At 36.2% G+C, this 20482-nt stretch overlaps 1 protein-coding gene across 5 annotated transcripts; it reads right to left on the bottom strand.

Annotated features, from left to right (window-relative positions):
- Positions 1 to 1042: 1042 nt before the first annotated feature.
- LOC108125880 (probable G-protein coupled receptor B0563.6) lies at positions 1043 to 20110 on the bottom strand. 5 transcript variants are annotated; one of them, XM_070276348.1, is made up of 8 exons: positions 19797 to 20110; positions 19351 to 19674; positions 11501 to 11698; positions 9924 to 10141; positions 8446 to 8599; positions 2869 to 3018; positions 2574 to 2667; positions 1043 to 2512 (listed from the first exon to the last, which is right to left on the bottom strand). In XM_070276348.1, exons 4-8 carry the CDS (start codon positions 10071 to 10073, stop codon positions 1705 to 1707), a joined length of 1356 nt encoding a protein of 451 aa, XP_070132449.1. In that variant the 5' UTR covers positions 10074 to 10141; positions 11501 to 11698; positions 19351 to 19674; positions 19797 to 20110; the 3' UTR covers positions 1043 to 1704. The 5 variants fall into 5 exon arrangements, with proteins under 5 accessions (XP_070132449.1, XP_070132450.1, XP_017097721.2 ...); XM_070276349.1 differs by having other exon boundaries at positions 1043 to 1754; positions 1873 to 2512; positions 19351 to 20110; XM_017242232.3 differs by having other exon boundaries at positions 19351 to 20110.
- Positions 20111 to 20482: the final 372 nt, after the last annotated feature.

Here is a 20482-nt window from a genome sequence, read left to right on the forward strand (position 1 = left end):
TTAATTTTGTTAAATAGACATAATTTTTTTGGTTTTTTTTTATTTTTAAATCCTAGGTACACACATTTAGTTAATTTTTTTGTCACTACACGTGCTGCAAGGGATATTTGAAGGATATTTTTTCAACAACCAAGGACCTGACCTGAACTCAAAGCACTTAATCATTAACTAGAATTAGGTATACGAATTATAGTTAGTACCACTACTACAATTAATTAAACTTAACAATCAATCTCAATTCAAAGTTCTCCCTCACACTTGAACTTGTAGCTCAGCAGGGTTGTATCTGTATCTGCATCTGAAAATGTATCTTTCTAAAGGATAAAGATAAGTACTCCTGGGAACCTGGCTTTTGGGGGAACCTCCTCTTGCAAGCACTTAAATGCTACAATCAATAGATACATATATGCATATATAAATATATTCGCTTAAAGTTAATGCCTGTGTATATATATCGCTTACGTAAATATCATCCACATTTATATATATATATATATATAAGTATATATATCTATAAGTATGTATATATATGTGTGTATATATGTGTATATATATAAGTACCGCATGTCACGCTGTCAGAGTGTATGTTTCAGTATCCGTTATCGGGATCTGCATCTTTGAAATGTATCTAAAACTAGAGTATACGAGCGATAACATACATATATCCTTTTGAAAGCCATCTTGTAGATCGCCTATCGTTTGCCTTTCGATAACTTCGATACTTTTTTTTCGATTAAACTTGGTTTATCTCTAGACCTAGACCTAGAACTACACAAAAAAAAAGCATTATATATTTGGTTTTTTTTTTCGAGGAACACACACATACACAGACACTTAAGTATGGCAACGCGTGGCGCTAGTTATCGTTATCGTTATCGGTAATCGTTAATCGCTGTTGAACACAAGTATATATAGCTGATATAGCTGTTCTTTTCAGTTAAGCTGTGGCTTTAAAGGCTTGATCGTTAGCTGTTTTGGTTTTAGGGGATTTTGGTGTAATCGATAGTTATCGATAGTTTTCTATTTAATGCCATTCAACACACAGATTTTCAATTTTCTTTTGCTTTTTACATGCTTATACTGCCATTGAATACAACAATTTTTTTTTGTGAAATCACACCTAGAGATGGTGGGTATTACCTATTTTGTTATCGGGGAGTATTACGACTCGGTATCTATTGGTATTTTCTATCCAAAGCTTCAACATTAAACTTAATCTGCTTTCGGTTTTCTTTTGGGGAATTGGACTGCTGCGAATTTTTATACTTTAATCGATATTTTTCTGGGTAATTTTATCGTTAATATTATTGATATTTTTAATCGATACATTATCGATATTTTTTGGGGAAAGCGCTCATTAAGCTTTAAGAGCTGTTTGGGGTTAGTTGGGGTTAGTCACTTTATCTTAAGAGTTATCGACAAAATAATCAATTTTTTATCGATAACCCTTGATTCAAAGCTGGATAACCTCCTTAAGTAATCGGAATGGTTATTTTTATCGATTTTATTTATCAATACTGCTGTTGAACTAGAAAATGCTGATCAATCACACCTCGGAATGGACTGGAATCTGGGATGTTGGATGTTGGAGGGTTATCGGTTATCGGTTATCGCTTCTAGATCGCCTATATGCTGCTTGAACGGCCCAAACCGGACGTGGTGGTTATGTGGTTGTGCTGGGACTGATGCTTGTGCTTCTGTCGCTTATCGAACCGTACCATTGGCAAGCCTTTCGGGTTCCTCTCCGTGCGGGTCTGTCGGAAGGATCGGCGCCGGATTCGCCGGAATCGCCGGGGAAGGATTAGCAGTTGCAGTTGTGGCAGTACCGGCTGCGGCAACGGTTCCGGCGGTCGCCGGCGGACTGGCACTCACCTCGTGCTCGGCCTGATGGCAGAACTTGCCCTTCAGCCAGGGCCATTTGATCGTCCTCACCAGGGTGTTGCGAAAGTCCTCACTGAACAGGCAATAGATGTAGAACGTCAGCGAATAGTTGATCAGCTCCAGCAGATTGGCACTGGCCCGGAAAACCTGGAACGGAAAGCTCGGATACACCTCCGAGGCGATCGTCATGTGCAGTATCGCCATCGGGGAAACGCAGACCAGGAACAGGATCGAGGTGCTACCAAGCAGCAGGAACAATCGCCTCTCCTCGGCGAACTTACGCGGATCATCGTCCTTCACATACCCCGGCCCATTGGCATTATGGTGATGATGATGATGGGCCTGCGGACGACTGAGCACCATCTGCCGCCTCCGCTCACAGGTCCTCCGATACACCATCATGATACGCATATTCAGGCCCCCAATCAGCACCGTGGGTATCAGCTTGAAGATCACCTCCAGCATAATCTTGTAGACCCGATAGAACAGCGTCTGCTGGTAGATGGTGTTGTCCCTTCGGAGATACACGTACACATCGCTGGAGCCCAGCATGCACTTGATTAGCTCGCCGCGAAAAATGCTCGGCAGGTAGACAATCACGGTCGCCAAGCAGGTGAAAAAGACCACAACGCTGGCAGGATGGAGATTAGAGTATTGATTAGAGTATTAGTTTTGGGGGGGTAAGCACTCACCCTGGTGGTCCCATTACGGGTCTACTGAACCCAGGATGACAAACGGAGACATAACGCTCGATGGTTAGGACTAGTAGCATCATAACACCAACACCTGAAGGGGGAAATAGAGGGATGTTCATATGAAGATTTTAAAAAGAGAGCTAGAATAGCTTAGTTCCTGAAATAGACTATTTATATCCGGTACTAGAGGGTTTAAAAATATTTATAAGAAATCCAAAAGATTAAACCCAAACCCCCTCCTAGAAAGGTTCTTAAAAAACTAAAAGCTTTAAAAGCTTTATCCAAGACTCACCCAGACAACCATTGCCCAAATAAAGCTCTAAATGGGCGGTATAGAAGGCGGGGCCGAACTCCTCCCACTGTCCTCGATCCTTGTGGACCAGCATACGGATGCCAAAGGGTATGGCAAAAACGATGGCCAACAGGGCGGCGGTGGAGTAAGCTATGGAAACATAACAAAGGGATTACATGGCGAAGGCCAGGGTAGATCTATAAAAATGTCCTTTATGGTTGGCTTTATGGCATAATTATGGCGCCGTTTCCGTCCGTATGGCAACAGGAAGCAGACACACACAGGCACACACACATATACTGAAGAGTCGCGACCCAAATGAATGGCTTTCCTTTCCGGTTCCCTTACTGCCAACATCCTTTTTTGGCTTTTACCCGCAACTGTCTCACACATGACTTGTGTGCGTGTGCGTGTGCGTGTCCTGTGCATGTTGTCCTGTGCATGTCTGGGGCATGTGTGTGCGCCAGCTTGTGTGTGTGTTTGTTGTTGTTTATTGATTTATTATTTTGTTTATGGCCATATAATTACATTATTACTAATATCATGTGCGCAGCTCCTTCACCAAATTGCTGTGCACACATAGCCCTAATGTTCGTTATAAACGACTATCTAGAAAAGGATATATGCCATATAGAGGGAGACAGAGACATCCACTCATAATGATGGGCATCTAATTGGGCACTGGGACACATCAATATAAATGTCAGTTTTGTTTGTGCCTCGCCTGACAAGTGTCCTGGCCGTTTCCTGCAGCCTGCCTGCCTGCCTACTGCCTGCCTGCCTCCCTGCCTGCCTTTATTTTAATACAAATCGCCAGTGTTTGCCTGTCAACGCTCTCTCACTCCAGCATCCAGCCATTCCCAGCGATGGTTTGGGGCCAGATGCGGCTTAACGGATTGCTGGACCAGTGATTGAGTGCTTTTTTGGCCAAGAGACATCCTGGCCAATAACCTGATACACTTTAAATGGATATTTTACAAAAATAATAGGAATATTTGCGTTTTAAACAAGTCTTAACATGTTTAAAAAAAAAAACCAACGTGTTTAAACATTTCTTACTTTTAATAATGCTATAACTTAGAGATCTTAATCCTAAATAAGAGATTAGAGATATAACCCTATCATTGCCATTAAAAAAATACTCTTTAAAGGGATATTTTCTTTTAAAAAAAGTATATTTAACTTATATTTGTACTTTGAACATGTCTAAACATGTTAAGACAAACCAGGAAACGTGATTGAACATGTTTAAACATGCCTTACTTTAAAAATGCTATAAATTAAAGATCTAAAGTACATAATACACTTTAAATAGATATTTCCTTAAAAAATATGAACTGTATAAAATATTCGCACTTCAAACATTTCCTAACATGTTTAAGACAAATTAAAAAACATGCTTAAACAGGTTCAACTTTGAAAAAAATCTTTAAATTATAGATCTTTATAATAGCTACCTTTATCCCTAACCTGATACACTTTCAAGGGATATTTTCTTTAAAAAAAAATAGCTTTTTATAATATTTGTATTTCTAACATGTCTAAACATGTATGAAGCATGTTCAAAATTGCATAACTTTAACAAAGATTCAATAAATTAAATATTTCTGAAGTAAACACCTCACCCTGCATCCTAATATCCCTTCGATTTGGCATCTTTCCAAATCTCTTATTAATCTTAGACATAAAATATATTTTATCGAAAATCGTAATATAAATTTATGATTATTTAGCCCAAGTTTTCAGATCAAAGATCCTCTGGTTTATGGCCTCCCAAAATGTCCCTGTGGCTCATTGTTTTGGCTGACTGGATTGCTGGCTGGATGGCATTCCCCAGCTGACAATAAAATATTTTACCAAAAAATACCAACAACTGCATAACTTGGTCAACACTTACTGGCACACATACTCCTCAGACAGTGGCAGAAGGACATACAACATTTGGTGGCAATGACCGCCAAAATAACAAATGGGACGACCCCTCCTCCTCCTCCTCACAGTATCGTAAAAAAGGCTGCGAGCAGCAAAATATTTTTGTTATTTTAATAAAATGAGAAGCCAGCTACTGGGCGTTGGCTCTGATTTCCGTCATTATTATACTTATTTTGGTTGGCTGGTGGTTGGCTCTTCACAACTTTTATTTACTGCCACTTGGCAGTGGCAAAGATGCTGGTGATATTTCAGTCAGCCAAAGGGTCTCACTTTGCATATACATATACTACCCTACTACCCCCTTCCCTACTTCCCCCTGAGCAGGCCATGCCCATTTCATCCTTCCTAGGTCCTTTTTCGTTTTGGAGGCAGTCGAAAAGGGCAATCAATTATGCTGCCATCGCACGCGTATTACATTTGAAGCATTTCGCATTTTACTTTCCACTTTCTTTTATGAGGAAAAGTGAGTAAATTTCAGGCAGATCGGCTATTTTGAATTTCCAGAGGAGGCCTCTAGCGGATAGCCTCTAGTTATGGGTTTTTAGGAGTTTTTTTTTTAAGGAAGAAATGATAAGACTTTATATACATGAGCTATTTTGTCTCTTGTTTTTTGTTTTTATGAAGCTTTGTGTAATTTTTTCTTCATAAAAGGTTACAAATTACCAAAGGATTAATCGAAAATATCGATATGTACGATATACATGTTCAATTTTGGTTTTTTTTTTTAATAACATTATTAATTTTTTTTGTACCTAAGGTTTTAGGTTTTCGAAAAATCTTTGGATCTATAAAGCAATAATTTTGAAGGTAAGTGTTATCTAAAATCGAAAATATCGATAAATGCGATAACATTTCTAGTTTAAAGAAATTTATTTAAAAAAAATACATTTACTTTGTTTTTTTTTTTTTTTCTTTTAAGATATTTAGAGAACATTTTTCAATCTATTAAGAGGTAGCTTAGAAGTAAAGTTTCTTTGTTAACCAATAATATCGATAATTACTATATAAATTTTTATTTTAGGAAAATTCTTAGAAAAAAGACATTTGTGATGTGTTTTTCCTCTAAAACGTTTAAAATAACCTTAAGATTTATCAAGGAATTGCTTTGAAGTAAGGAAACGTGATTCTAAAAATTTTCTATCGATGATATTGAGGTTCTATTTATACTAAGAACTTATACTATTGTTTAGTATTATTTATAGTAAAATTTAGTTTCCTATTTTAGCCTTGAATATCACTTATTTTTGATAGATAAAAACTTAATTAATTGTTTTCATTATATATATGAGGAGTTAACTTAAGTTCTCCTTCAGCAATAGTCTTTAAAATAAAATAAAATATTTTCTAATATCTAAGAAATTCAATAACCTTCTAGAAATGCCCTGCTTTCTTACAAAAACCTCCCTTTAAGAGTAAATTATGTTCGTCATTGCTTAATCCTTTCCCTCACATACACATACCTATATATATATTTTTTTTTTGTGTGAAAAACCCCCCTCATGAGTGATAGTCGAGGCTAAAAAATTACCAGCAACTGGCGTCGTTGACAAAGTTACCACTTTTTGGCTCACAAGTGAGAAAGAAAGCGAAGCTCATTAATCAATTAAAGCGCCATAAAGCAAACGAGTGTCTAATAGAGTTGACATGCCTGTCTAATATAGTAGCTGAAAGCAAGGGGGAATGGGGAAGAAGCTGTAACTGAAACTGGTTATTTGAAGGGAGAATGGGGGCTTTGGCTGGGATCTGCATAAATTTCCACGGTTTAACCTCTCTACTGTCTCTAATGAAATAACTTTCAATGAAGCTGCACAAACACGAGCCTCACTCACAGAATATCCAGAATATATTAGCAGGCATTGTGGCTGGGCTTCTATTTAGCCAGAAATCGTCGGAGGTTAATGAATAAATTCTGGCACACAATGGCCAAGGGAATACATATGTTCTAAAGCGAAACTCAATTTGGCAATCAGTCAGGAGTCGTGCCCAATTTTGTGCCACCCTGCTCTTCCATCGTCTTGGTTTATTGAATGGGAATGCCAGATGGAATTTGGTACGAAGGAAGGAAGTTGGCCGAAATTCGTGGGCGAAGACGTATGAGTGTCTCAAAAAAAAAAAAAATAAGCCAATATATATATATAGCAGATAGGTTATCGCTCAAATCATAATCAAAATGAAGAGGAATGTATTTCTAAAAAACAGTAAACAACTTGATGACTTTTTTTTAAAAAGACTATCTGGAGCTTCTCTTAATCAAGTTCAGGAGGCTATAAACTCATTTATTAGACAGCCATGTAAATCTTTTTCTTTCTGACTGCTTTTTTGTTGGGGCCCTTGATTGTAATCACTTTTAAATTTTGACTTAAATTTGTTTGCTTTTTTTTTTTTTGTTTCTATTCGTGTTTCTGTTCCTGTTTTTGTGAAACTGACTTTCTAGTATTTGCATTTCCTCCATTTCCCTCCAATTAGCATATTTTAATTGTTCTTTTTAAATGAAAAGTAAATATCAGGAAGTAGATTGGTATTTAAATTTTTAGAAGGTAAGGATTTTAAATAAATGTTGGGGTTTTTATGTAGAGTGTTATAGAATAGTAGAGTTTATGGAATAGACTTTAAATGAGTCATAAAATGGTAATAGATGATAATGTAATATATAATAATACAGAACTATAGTTTCAAAAATAAAAGGCTTACAATTTCTCTTAATATCTTCTCAGTGTTTGTTCATCAATTTTGGTATAATTGTGCAAAAAAGTGTACTATTTTCTTACTATTTTTTAGGGTTTATTGAATAAGCTTTAATTCCCTTATAGGGTAATTTATAATATTATAAATTATATTTATTCATTTAATTATTCATTATTATATTTCATTTATAAATAAATAATAATTATTTCTCTAAAAATTAAAAAAGAATTAAAAGTTTTTCCTTCTGTTTTCCTTCCTATCTTGTCATGGTTGCATCACTTTATACCTAATTATGCCTAAAAGTATGCTATGGTATTAAGCGTTATTAGAGGTATGCCCAGAGATATGCCCAGGACGAAAAAAAAAGACTAAAAACTGGACTAAAAAAACTTTTCGCTGATATCTTATTATATTTATTATTATTTTATTTATATATTATTTAACTTATTTCATACTTATGCATAAGAATATGCTATAATATTAAGTATTTAAGTAAGTAGACCCCAAATATCCCTATATGGTCTTAAAGCAGGACTAAAAATTCAACAACAACAAAAAATCATATTTCAATGTCCTTTGACATGTGATTTCATCGTTAGTTGGCCATTTTTTTCAATATATATGCTTCAAATAATATGCCATAATATTTTCCATGTGATTGCTTAAGTCCTTATCGTATACCTAAGGCTACAACTACGCTCTAATATTTTAAAGTCCTTTTCTAGACACCTTTTATAATCCTTAAATAGACTTCCTAACAAAAAACAACTCCCATTAATACTTTTCCTCGAATTCCCTTAAAAAACTTTACTCCAAAAATGACTTTAAACTTTGCCATTTATTTCAACAGCCTTCAACAGTACGTTGTGTATGTTGTGTGTCTGACATGGAAAATTATCCTGTTGATTGCCTTCCTTGATGCCAATGCCAATAAGGACTACAACAACAAAGGACACTCACCCCTCATATATATATAGGCGATGCCGCGCATATTGCGCCTCGTGAGCACGATCAAGTTGAGCACATTGCCGATAATGCCCATGGCACAGATGATGGGTAACAGCAGGCCGTAGCAGTATTCACGCAGCGATTCCGTTCGCGGATCCTCCACATCCTGCAAACAAACAACAACAAAAACAAGAACAAGAAAGGATATACAACAAACAAGGTCATAAATCATCAATAGCTGCGTCTTTTGTTGGATCTTCGAAGAAGGCTATATATACTATATATGGGCTATGGCCTGGCATAGATAAAAATTCAATAGTCAACTTGACACTTTTATTTTTTTGTGACTGCCTAAGCACACACATACCACCCACACACACACACCACCCACCCACACGCAAAGTGGCAAGTGGCACGTTTGGGTGTGTGTGTGTGTATGTCTGTGCCTGCCACGTATGCCTTTTGTTTTCCACACAAGGCGCTTGCCTTTGCCACACCACTTTTCGGCGAACAAAGGGGCTGTCACTCAGCCGGGTCATCCTTTTATTTTCCTTATTCCTTGAAGGCGGAAGGCATTCTCCTGGCAAAGTCCTGGCCTGAAATCTGAATTTCTTCTGGTATTTGCTTGGGCATTTCCTTGCCCGCAAAACAAATTATGAGGCCATTTTTGGCACTAAGTACTTTTGGGCTTTATATTTTTTGCCTTAAAGGATGTTAAGGACTTAAGCCAGAAAGAAAAAAAAAATATATCCTTTTTTAAAAGCCAAATAAATTGTAATTTTTAGAGGTAAAAAGGTTAAGATATTTATGGCTTTTGGTAATGAGAGTTTTTAATTGAAAAAGGGCAGTAATTTAAGAAGAAAAAATTATTTTAAAGAGTAACAAGTTCGAAACTAATAGATAAGAATTTAAAAAAAATTTTTTTTTATTATTTTTTGTTCGAATATTTTAAATAGATAGCCCATATTTGTTTTTAAATTTAATTATTTAAATATATTTCTCATTAGGCCTTTGTCTTAATTTTTTGTATTTAAGAAAATGGAAATTTTGAAGCTATTTCATAAGTCAAGTTACTCCTTCAGGTCTTGAGACTCAAAACTAATGTATTTAAACATTTTTTTTATCTTTTTTTATAATATTTCCACCTTGTATTTTTAAAAAGCCCTCTAAAACCCTTTACCTAAATGTTTAAGCTCCAAAAAATATAAAAATTTGCAACCATTTCCTTAGTTAGGTCACCCCCTAAGACCTCCAGTCAAGAAAACATCCCAAAACTTCACGTGCTGTGCCATAAAATGAGGCTGAGAAAAAAAAAACCCACACATACAACCCGCGGCGTCTAAAAGTAGGCAACAGTTTTTTCTCCCACACACAGCAGGTTGTCCTGTTTGGTTCTTCGAGCCAGCTTTTCTTTTTTTTTTTTTCTTACTTATTGAAGATGCAAGGATAATACGCAATATATATAGGAAAAGTGTAATAGTGCAACTTACCCTGTAAAAATCGTCCCGCAGGTCGCTACCAAACACTGGCGTGGCATTGGCAGATGTGGCAAGGACATCGCTGCTGCTGCTTAAATTGCTGCCACCGATGAAGGAGCAGTAGGCGGGATCCTCTTCGGTGTGATAGAGCCTCGTTATCATAGTTTGTCCAACCAACACTCCAGTCCTAGTCCTAGCCACGGTCCTAGTCCTAGTCCTAGTCCTAGTCACTGTGAATCATTTCAGTTTAATTTGTTTAAGTGTACAAACGAAGAGGAATTACATAAAAAGAAAAAAAAAAAAAAAAAAGAGGAGAACAAGGACCCAAAGTGAATGAATGGGCACGGAATGCCAGGACCTTCCTTTCGATTGCCATGTAATTTAAATGGAGAATGGGAGCTGGCTAGATGGTTGGGATGGCTAGATGGCTGGACGACCAGATGGAAACCAACTGTGACGCTTCTGTAGCGGAAACGGAAGCGTTCACTTGTACGCTGGGCGATAAAAACAAAGCGCCAAAAAGAAAAACACAAAACACAAACACAAATACAAACAAAAAGCAAACAAAAAATCAAATTAAGGAAGTTTTTTTGGGAAATAGAACCGAAGCTTAAATGCGCTAAGATGGGTTCTTCAAAAATATACGATTTTGTAGGAAGTTTTTAAAGGATTTTCAAAAGTTATAGTTGTCTAATTCTTCTTAAACTGTTACATATAATACTGGCTTAGAGTCTAGATGATCTTTGTAAAGTTTCAGCTCAATAGCTTGTTTATGAGATTTATATTGCAATTGATTTAAACGATAAAATAGTTAAAAATATGCAATTGGCGGACAAACGGACATAGAATATGATTTTATATAAATATTTTATCAGATATAGTCTTTTAATTTTATTTTTTTTTTTCAAACATATAGTTCAAAGAACCTTAACAATCATGTATAACAAGTTTCAACTCCATTTTCTCTACAAACAAAAGATTAATAAACAAAAATACCCAATTGGCGGACAGACGGACATAGAACATGATTTTATATAGACCTTTATATAGGCTAAAGTTCTCCGATTTGATTCTTTCTCACACATATAGTTCTAGGAACCTGTTCTAGGAACAATCATACATATCAAGTTACAGCCCAATATCTCTACAAACAAAAGATTAATATACAAAAATACTCAATTGGCGGACAGACGGACAAGCGGACATAGAGCTTAGAAAGCGTATCAACACAACCCAAACACCCAAAAACGAAAATATTGAGGGGAAAAGTAAAAGCAAAGTAAGAACAAAATAAGAGAACGATAAGAAGGCAGGGAGACGTAACAATTGGTGCTTTGATTGCCGACTTTGCAGCACAAACAAATCAACGAAAAATTGAAAAGCAACTGCCAAAGAGACGTAAAAATAAAATGCTGGAAATAATTGTGGGCCGTAAATAAGTTTTCGCCCATGAATGGGAATTCTTTTTTTTTGAATGAGAACCGGAATGGGAATGGGTATTCAATGTTAACAGGCATAGCAGGACAAAAAGTTTGTCCTTAAATTTATTCCGGCTTGGATATGAGAGTATCTTGTAGTATCTCACTTACCTGTATCTCTGTGGGTGGGTGGGTAGTTGTGTATCTGTTACTCTAGTGGCAACCCTCGCCGATGGATGCTGATTTAATGGCTGGCCTCTTTTGGCCAACGGACCTCGGCATTCGGTTCATAGAATCTCTGCCGTTGACAGGAACGGGCCGTGCTAGTTGCAATCTTGACAGCCAACCGGGCATCCTGCATCTTGCCACCTGAAATTCCACAAAAAATGCAAGATGGGCTGTTAATTTTTAATTAAAAAGTTGGAAAATATTAAAAAAAAAGATGAAGATTTTATTGATTTAAAAAAAAAATTGGGATAAGAACTTTAAATTAATAAATAATAAAAAAAAAAAAAAATAAAAAAAAAGCAAAGAAGTTATATATGCTGCTGCCTACAAATGCACTATGGCCAAGGTTTGTATTAAAAAATAAATTAGAGTTAAAAAAAAAAAAATTTTAAATTAAATAAATATAACACACCACCCTGGACCTTCTTGCTCGTTCGGTTGAGAGACTAAGGTATTGAATAAAAAATAAAAATAAAAATTAAATCAGAAAAGAAGACGCAATGAACTCGTTGGAGATAATTGAGGAGCCAACAAAGATTTGAATAAAAAAAAAATGTATACAAAATTTTAATAAATTTACTAGAAGCCACATACACCATGCGAAACTTGAGATCTTAAGACTTTTATAACAATAGTTTAAAGGAATTCTTTCAATACGTTCTTTAAAAAAAAAATTATATCAGGGACAACTAGAGTTTCTCCAATGGTTCCGTAGGAGTCCAAAGAGACCACCCTGGACCTTCTTGCTCGTTCGGTTGAGAGACCAAGGTATTGAATAAAAAATAAAAATAAAAAACCTTATTTATTTATTCAAAAAATAAGAAAAACAAAAATTAAAAAAGAAAATCAGAACTTATCGAGTCGAGTCGAGTACTTCAATCTGTTTCACAAAACAGTCCAACGAATTAAATAAATAAAATAAATGACTGAATAATAAAATAAAATAAAAGAATAAAAAAATACAAATTAAATGAGAATATTTTCCCCAAAAACGAAGACGCTTGAAGACTCAGATTGCAGGTGATGTGATTTAAAAACAACTTTTTATAAAAATCAAAATCAAAAACAAAAAGGAGCCAAAATGTGAGATTCAACGAAAATAAGATTCCAATAGACTACAATGATACACCAAGAGTCCAAAGTATTGAATAAAAAATAAAAAAATAAATTAAATGAGATTCAAGAAAAATAAAAAAATAAAATAAAATAAAAAGCGAGAAGTCAACGGCTTGGAGGTCCGTTGACTACTGATTTGGAATGAAGGAAATCCGCCTTTTATACTCTTTTTGGGGCCTCTATCATGGCCTACTAGTCTCGATTGGCAAGCGATAGGCAAGTATCGATTGTTCTTAGGGTTGGAACATAAAACATTCAAGAAAGGTATCCCTGGAATGTGTCTCTCATTTGATGTGATATTCCAAAAATTCCAAAAAAAAATTTTGCTTTCGGATTTAGATGCAAAATTAAGGAAAATCCGAAAAAAATCCGAAAAATTTAATAGTCCGGGATTTTGATGCAGACTAACGGAGAATCGATCTACAAATCTTTTAAAGTATCCCGCTTGAGAATCGGATAAAAATTAACAGAGTTATGACCTTCGCTGGGTTCATACCGGCATTCCCGGTGTTTTTGAAGGATACCCCCTAGAAATTTTGGAAAAAAATCCAAAAATTTTAATAGTCCGGGATTTTGATGCAGAATTGCGGAGAATCATTTTACAAATCGTTTAAGGTATTCCGCTTGGGAACCGGATGAAAATTGACAGAGTTCTGGCCTCCACTGGGGTCAGACTTTCATTCCCGGTGTTTTTGAAGGGGACCCCCTAGAAATTTTGGAAAAAAATCCAAAAATTTTAACAGTCCGGGATTTTGATGCAGAATAACGGAGAATCGATCTACAAATCGTTTAAAGTATCCCGCTTGAGAATCGGATAAAAATTAACAGAGTTATGGCCTTCGCTGGGGTCATACTGTCATTCCCAGTGTTTTTGAAGGGGACCCCCTAGAAATTTTGGAAAAAAATCCAAAAATTTTAACAGTCCGGGATTTTGATGCAGAATAACGGAGAATCGATCTACAAATCGTTTAGAGTATCCCGCTTGAGAATCGGATAAAAATTAACAGAGTTATGGCCTTTGAATTTTCCAGTTTTGGATTTAGAGCAGTGGTCGGCACCCCAATACATTGATATGATTTTAACGCATTAGTGTTAGTTCCGAATAGCAAAAAGTAGGCTGTGAGCATGACGTTTCACACACGTATACTGTGTGTGTGTGGCAGAGCTCGGGCAGAGAAATTTCCTATGCCCTCGGGATAGGGCCGTGCCGACTTCTGATTCAGAATCTTGGGTAAACGTTGTGAAAATCGTTTAAGGTAAAAATAAAAATAAAATTAAAGGATAAAAATAAAAATTGAGATAAAAATTTAAAATGAAATAGCGTTTGCTCTGGGGCGGGATAAGGTAGGCTTTTAGGCCCACTGCACTTGAAATTAAAAAAAAAAATTAAATTAAGATATTAAGAAAATAAAAATTAAAAAATAAAAATAAACGCATCCATTTTTTTGAAGTAATCCATGGGTTTATCAAAAAAATTAAAAATAAAAGGATTTAAAAGGCAGAAATAAATATCGAGAAGAAGACAGATAAAAAGACAGACCACAGAGACGATGAATCAAAAAAATTGCATTTAAAACGATAACCGCAGAATTCGTGAGATATGAGTTAGAATAACACAAAGTTTAAAAAAAATGGGATAATAATTATAAATTAAAAATTCCTTTTTCCCTCTCAGCTTGCAAGGGTATGTTGAAGGGTTTCAAGAAAAAATAAAAGTATATATGAAACCGACCATTTGAATCCGTTTGTCTTTTTCAAGAGACAAACGGACAAAGAGTCCAACGTATTGAAAAAAAAAATATATAAAATAAAAATTAAAATAATTCAATTCAAACCAGAAGGGCAGACAGAGCCTAGAGCCACTGGTGAAATATTCTATTAAAAAATCAACAAATTAAAAAATAAAATAAAAAACAAAAAGGAGCCAGAACGTGAGGTTTAACGATACCAGTATTGACTACAATGACACACCACAACAGTCCAAAGTTTTGAATAAAAAATAAAAATATAAATTAAATGCGAAAATAAAATTCAAGAAAAATAAAAAATAATAAAATGAAAACCGAAAAAGAGCCAGAACGTGAGATGTAACGATACCAGTATTGACTACAATGACACACCACAACAGTCCAAAGTTTTGAATAAAAAATAAAAATATATAAATCAAATGAGAAAATAAAATTCAAGTAAAATAAAAAATAATAAAATGAAAAACGAAAAAGAGCCAGAACGTGAGATGTAACGATACCAGTATTGACTACAATGACACACCACAACAGTCCAAAGTTTTGAATAAAAAATAAAAATATATAAATCAAATGAGAAAATAAAATTCAAGAAAAATAAAAAATAAAATAAAATAAAAAGCGAGAAGTCAACGGTTTGGAGGTCCGTTGACTACTGATTTGGAATGAAGGAAATCCGCCTTTTATACTCTTTTTGGAGCCTCTATCAGGGCCTACTAGTCTCGATAGCAGGCGATAGACAAGTAGCAGCTATCGATTAATCGAAGGGTTGCAACATAATGGGCTGAGCTTGAAGCCCTGGAATCTGACTGTCAAAAGAAAGCGAAAATTAAGAACAATAGAAGGAAAATTGGCAAAAAATTTGAAAGGATCTCTACGAAAAGGACGAAAAGAAGTGCCCGATAGAAGAGGACAAGGACAAGGAAGAAAAGTATGGAAAACCAGAAGGAAGATCATAGAGAAGCCCCAGGACCCGTGTTAGCAGACTAGCGACCCCCCAGGTTTGCGTTCTTGTCTTTTTTTTAGAAATCCATCTATAAGGTATTCTCCTATGGATTTAATTAATATTTTGTATAGCTAATTAAGTGATTTTAATAGCAACCATAACTGTAAAGGTGCTATACTTTTAATGAAAACTTACATAGCTATATACAATACATATGTATACCTTCTCTATAGGTAGAAGATCAAAGGGAAACACATAATGATGAACATAATGTGGCGGCTGCCTGTCACTTGAATTTTGTCACAGGCTCTTGTATATATTTTTATGTACATAGACAGGACATTCGACAGGACTCTTACTCCCTCTCTCTCTCTCTCTCTCTCTCTCTCTCTCTCTGACTCCCTATCTTTCTCTGTCTCTCATTGGATATTATTGACGTGTGGGTTGAGCGGCAACAGGTGTGTTTTATTTGCTCGCTTCACGCGGCAAGCACGCGCCTCAGCCTGCCACGCCCACTCCAAAAGGACACCCACGTGGGGTGGTGGGTAGGTGGTTAGGTGGGTGGTGTTGGGAAAAAAGCAAAACCAGCTAAGCGCTAAAATCAACGTTGACAGGCAGCAGAAAACTCGTATAAAATATTTGATAAATTGCCCCCGAGGCCAGACAGCGTGGAAAGCGCAGAGCAGAGTCCTGGCAGTCCTGCCAGTTCTGGAAGCTTGCTTGTAACTGTAAAGTGGGCGTTGAATAAGACGCGCCCCATTAATGGATATGCACTAACCACAAAAAATATACAAAAATATGTATATTTGCATATCACGTATACGCACTGTGTGACACAAACATGACACAAAACTTAATTTCCCCAAGGCCGTCATCTAAAGTGGAACTTTTCCCTTTTGGGGAATTCTGATGGGTTTCACTTTAATAGTGTCTACTGTACTATGACACCTGCTTAGTGCCGCAAACACACTCGCTCTATAATTCTCAGTGCGATTTTGGCATAATTTATGCCTGCGATTATCATAATAATTCGACCAGACCACCAGAATGTTTGGATGTATATATATATATATGTATAACCCACCCATTTCTAGGGGATAATGCCATGTATATTCTGTGGTTGTGGGTGTCGTCTGTCAACTTGTTAGTTTTTTTTGGGTTTTTTTTTGTGTTTTTTTTTAGCTTGTAGCTGGTATTCTGTTTGCCGAGCACTTACAGTTATTGCGGTTTAGTTTGCCAGGCGAATAAATAGAGAAACCCCCCCTAGGATTGGATACCATTACCCCTTTTACCCTCTCGGTAGATCCCCCTCCTTCTCCCCTGAAACTTTTGGATTTGTTTTACATTTTCGTTGTCCCTTTTTTTAGTTTTTTTTTTTTTTTTTTTTGACTTTTTCATTTTATTCGGTTAACAAAACAGCAGTTTGTCATTTAAGCAAACATGGCCAAAAAGAGTGAAAGAGATGGCTATAAAGAGGGAGAGAACGATAGAATGACTTGGCCCGTTTATCTGGAAAACGGAAACGGGGTAGAGAGAGAGAAAGAGAGAGTAAGCCAGAAAGCAGGGGGAAACCATGGCTTAATGGACCTGCTGGGGTTTTCCAGAGGGTACCCTATACCTCCAAGCCCCCCCTTCCCCTTCTAAGACCACCCCCTTTTTGGCTGGCCCATCCATCTATCTCCTTCCATGTCTACTGCCGCATGTGTGCTGGCATGATTAATGCCTTTGTTTACATTTCCCGTTTCACGTTTTTTTTTTTTTGGTTATATGGTTACACCACCAACCCCCCCACCACCTTAAAAAAGTAACCCCCTCCAACACCCCCCTCTAAGCTTTAACAAAAAAAGTTTAACGCAAATTAAGTCAAACTGGCAGCGCTTAACGATGTGCCACATAGATGAATATCCTTATATATCCCAGTGGCATATGTGTGTGTGTCTTAGTAGTAGTAGTAGTCCTTTAACTTCTTCAAATAAAAACCAATAGCTGGACACACACACCCACACACACACTGTGACAGGCCAGCAAATTAAGTTTTTCCCAGCAAACGACAAAATTGTTAAAGGAAATCAACTCAAGACAAAGTTTAAGTAGATTCCCAGAAAAAAAGGACCTTCCCCAAGAAGCAGGAAGCAGGAAGCTGGAAGGACAGTGGCCTAAAAAGAGAATATTTCATTAAAAAAAAAATTTAATAAAAATAGTCCTTAGAAAGACTTGAAAACTACCAGAATAGTCTTGATTTTTTTAAAGAATTTTTTAAAACAAATATCTTTAAAATATCTTTAAACTCTTTAGCTTTTTTTTAATATATTTCCCATCATCCTATACATATCCCCCCTTAAGCTCATTGCATATTTATTATAAAATTAAAAAAAAAAAGGACTCTGATTATTTGCGACTATATTTGGCTGCCATTGTACTAGAAGCCAAGTCCTTTGGAAAATTCAATCTTAAGCCAAGTCCTTGGCTCGCTGGCGGCAACAGCTTCCCATGTGTGTCCTTTTTGCGACCATTAAGTTTTTAATTTCCCTGGCAGGACACTGGCAGGACATTGGCAGGCCACTCCTCCGCTCTAGTGTTGCTTCTGTTTGCTCGCCTCCCCCACCTTGTTGGCCATATTCGGTTTTAGGCCATAAACAGGCCACATGGCTTTTGTTTGCTTTTAATTACGCAATCGTTTTATTTAATTTTTTTGTTCTCCTTCTCCTATTTTTATTTTTTTTTTTAACGCCTCTCCAATTAAGCTTTTAATTAAGAATCCCCTTGGGAGGGGACTCGTTACTAAACGAGTTTGTAATCGAAAACTTATCGATAACGGCCGATTAATTTTCAATTTTAAATTTGACATTTGTATGCAGGACGGCAAGGACACCAAAAACAGGACATAAATTGGAGCCAAGCGCCAAGTTCGCTAGTTCACAAAGCATTCGAGGTCTGGCTGAAGTCCTGCCTGGAGTCCTGCCTCGAGTCCTTTGCACCCACCCACGGCGAGATAAACATGCAAAGTGTGTGTCCTTAGTGTCCTGCGGGTCCTTAGAGACCCTTGGAGTCAGGACTCGATGGTTTGGGGTCAATAAAATGCTATTCCACAGTGAGAAAATGATGTTTTTAAGGATATTTGGGAGTTGGGGTAGAGTTTTCTAGAGCCTTAAAATAAAATAAATACATATCTTAATTTTAAAAATAATTTAGAATTAGTGGCCTAAACTCTTAATGCTTTTCTGATTTTTTAAAGTGTTTTTTTATATTTTATTTTGAATTTGGATAATTTTTTAAGCTTAATTCTTGCACTTTTTAGCGAATTCTTACAAAAATGTTGCATTATTTTAATTTTTTTTAATCATTACATTAACTTTAATACAAAGAAAGGCTCAAAAAATATTGGCAAATAATTAATTAATTAAGCAAAGCAAATTTAATTTAAAATTTAGAACCTAAGAACCCCTTTAATCTTTTAATCTTTTTTAGAATATTTACCTTGTTTATATTTCTTAATTTTCTAAGAACAAAATATTAAAATAAAATATCTTAAAGTGTTTTTTATTTAGCCATGAATATTTTGTCAATCCCCCCCTGATCATCCACCCCTCTACTTCCGACCGTTAACTTCCAACCAGCTGATGTCGCTGATGGGCGTTTAGCATTTTGACCCCCAAAAGCAGGCAACACAAAAAAAAAATTGTATATTTTCGAGTCTGGCTCGAAATAGTGTGTAGAATGTGTGTGTGTGTTTGTGTGAGTGTTAGTGTTTGTGCGTGTCTGTGTTGGCCATTTTGCGAAACGTGAGTTGAAAGGTTGCAAGGATTTGGAATCTGTTGCTGTTGGCAGAAATGCATAACTTGTAATAACCCGCTGACCCCGACACTAATACACCAACACCCACACACCCTAACACCCTCACACACACACACATGAAAAAAATCAAAACAAAAAAAAAAAAAAAAAGAGGGGGATGCACTCAAAATGAAAATGAAATGTCAACTTACCCGCAGAGGCGTGCGAAGGGCAACGATGACGCTCACGTTGTGGCTGCTGCGTTTTGTGGCAGCAACACGTTGTTGTAGCTATTGTTGTTGTTGTTGTTGTTAGTGCTACTGCTACTACTGATATTGTTGCTTTTGTTGCAATTGTTGCTCTTGTGACAGTGCTTCGCTTGTTAAACTTTTTTTCGCCTTTTTTTTTTTTTTTGGCAGTTTCTGTTGCAAGTTGCAATTTCTGTTGCAAGTGTGGCTGCTGCTTTTTCTCTTGTGGCAACTTTAATTGGCAGTGTGTCGATGTGTCTCGGTGGGTGGCCCAGAGAGCTGGCGTGTCTGAAACATAAATCTGCACTTAAATGCGTTCCCTTAGGCAGCACCCTTTGGAGGAGGGGCGCGGTGGCATGCCACAAACAAAAAAAAAAAAACGTTAAGGCTTAAGGCACACAAACACACACCGCGGAAAGTTTGAAAAGTTTTCAATATTATTTTGGCTTTTTTGTTATAGAATTCAAGTTTTTAAAAACACCATCACTTTTAGGCACTTTTTCTGTTTTTTTTTTTGTTATGTTTTTTAATTTTTAATTAATTAATTATTAATTAACTTGAAAAAAAATTATAGAAAAAAATTATAGTTTTGTTAAAAATCTCTGGTTGTGGTTCTTTAAAAATGCAGTTTATAAATTAAGGTTGTTGCTGCTCCAGATGGTTCTGTTGTTGCTGATGTGTTGCAAGGTGTTGTTGCTGCGACACTTCCATCCATGCCTTTCGACTGCCGACGAGCAACTGAGTGGCAAGTGGCTGCCGCAGCGACTCTTATCTTTGTTGAATCCTGCCCCCTTTTCAACTTACAACGATTGAAAGCTTTTCCTTGTTCAATGTTGGGGAAATTATTTGCCAGAGAAAACGAGGAAAATTTCCCTTTATTTTCAGCCTGCACAAAAGTTGATCAACAGGAGGGATAGCTAGCAGTTGCATTTTCTTTATTTTTTGTTATTTTAATATTATTTATAAATATATAGGCGTGTTGGGCTTAGGACAAAATATAATGGGGGGTTGGGGGCTCTGGTTGTGGCTCATCCTCGGTGGGGCATGAAATCAAAACAAATATAAATACCACAACCCACAGCCCAGATGCCAGATG

This window comes from Drosophila bipectinata, chromosome XR (assembly GCF_030179905.1).
Source record: "Drosophila bipectinata strain 14024-0381.07 chromosome XR, DbipHiC1v2, whole genome shotgun sequence".
Taxonomy (NCBI): domain Eukaryota; kingdom Metazoa; phylum Arthropoda; class Insecta; order Diptera; family Drosophilidae; genus Drosophila; species Drosophila bipectinata.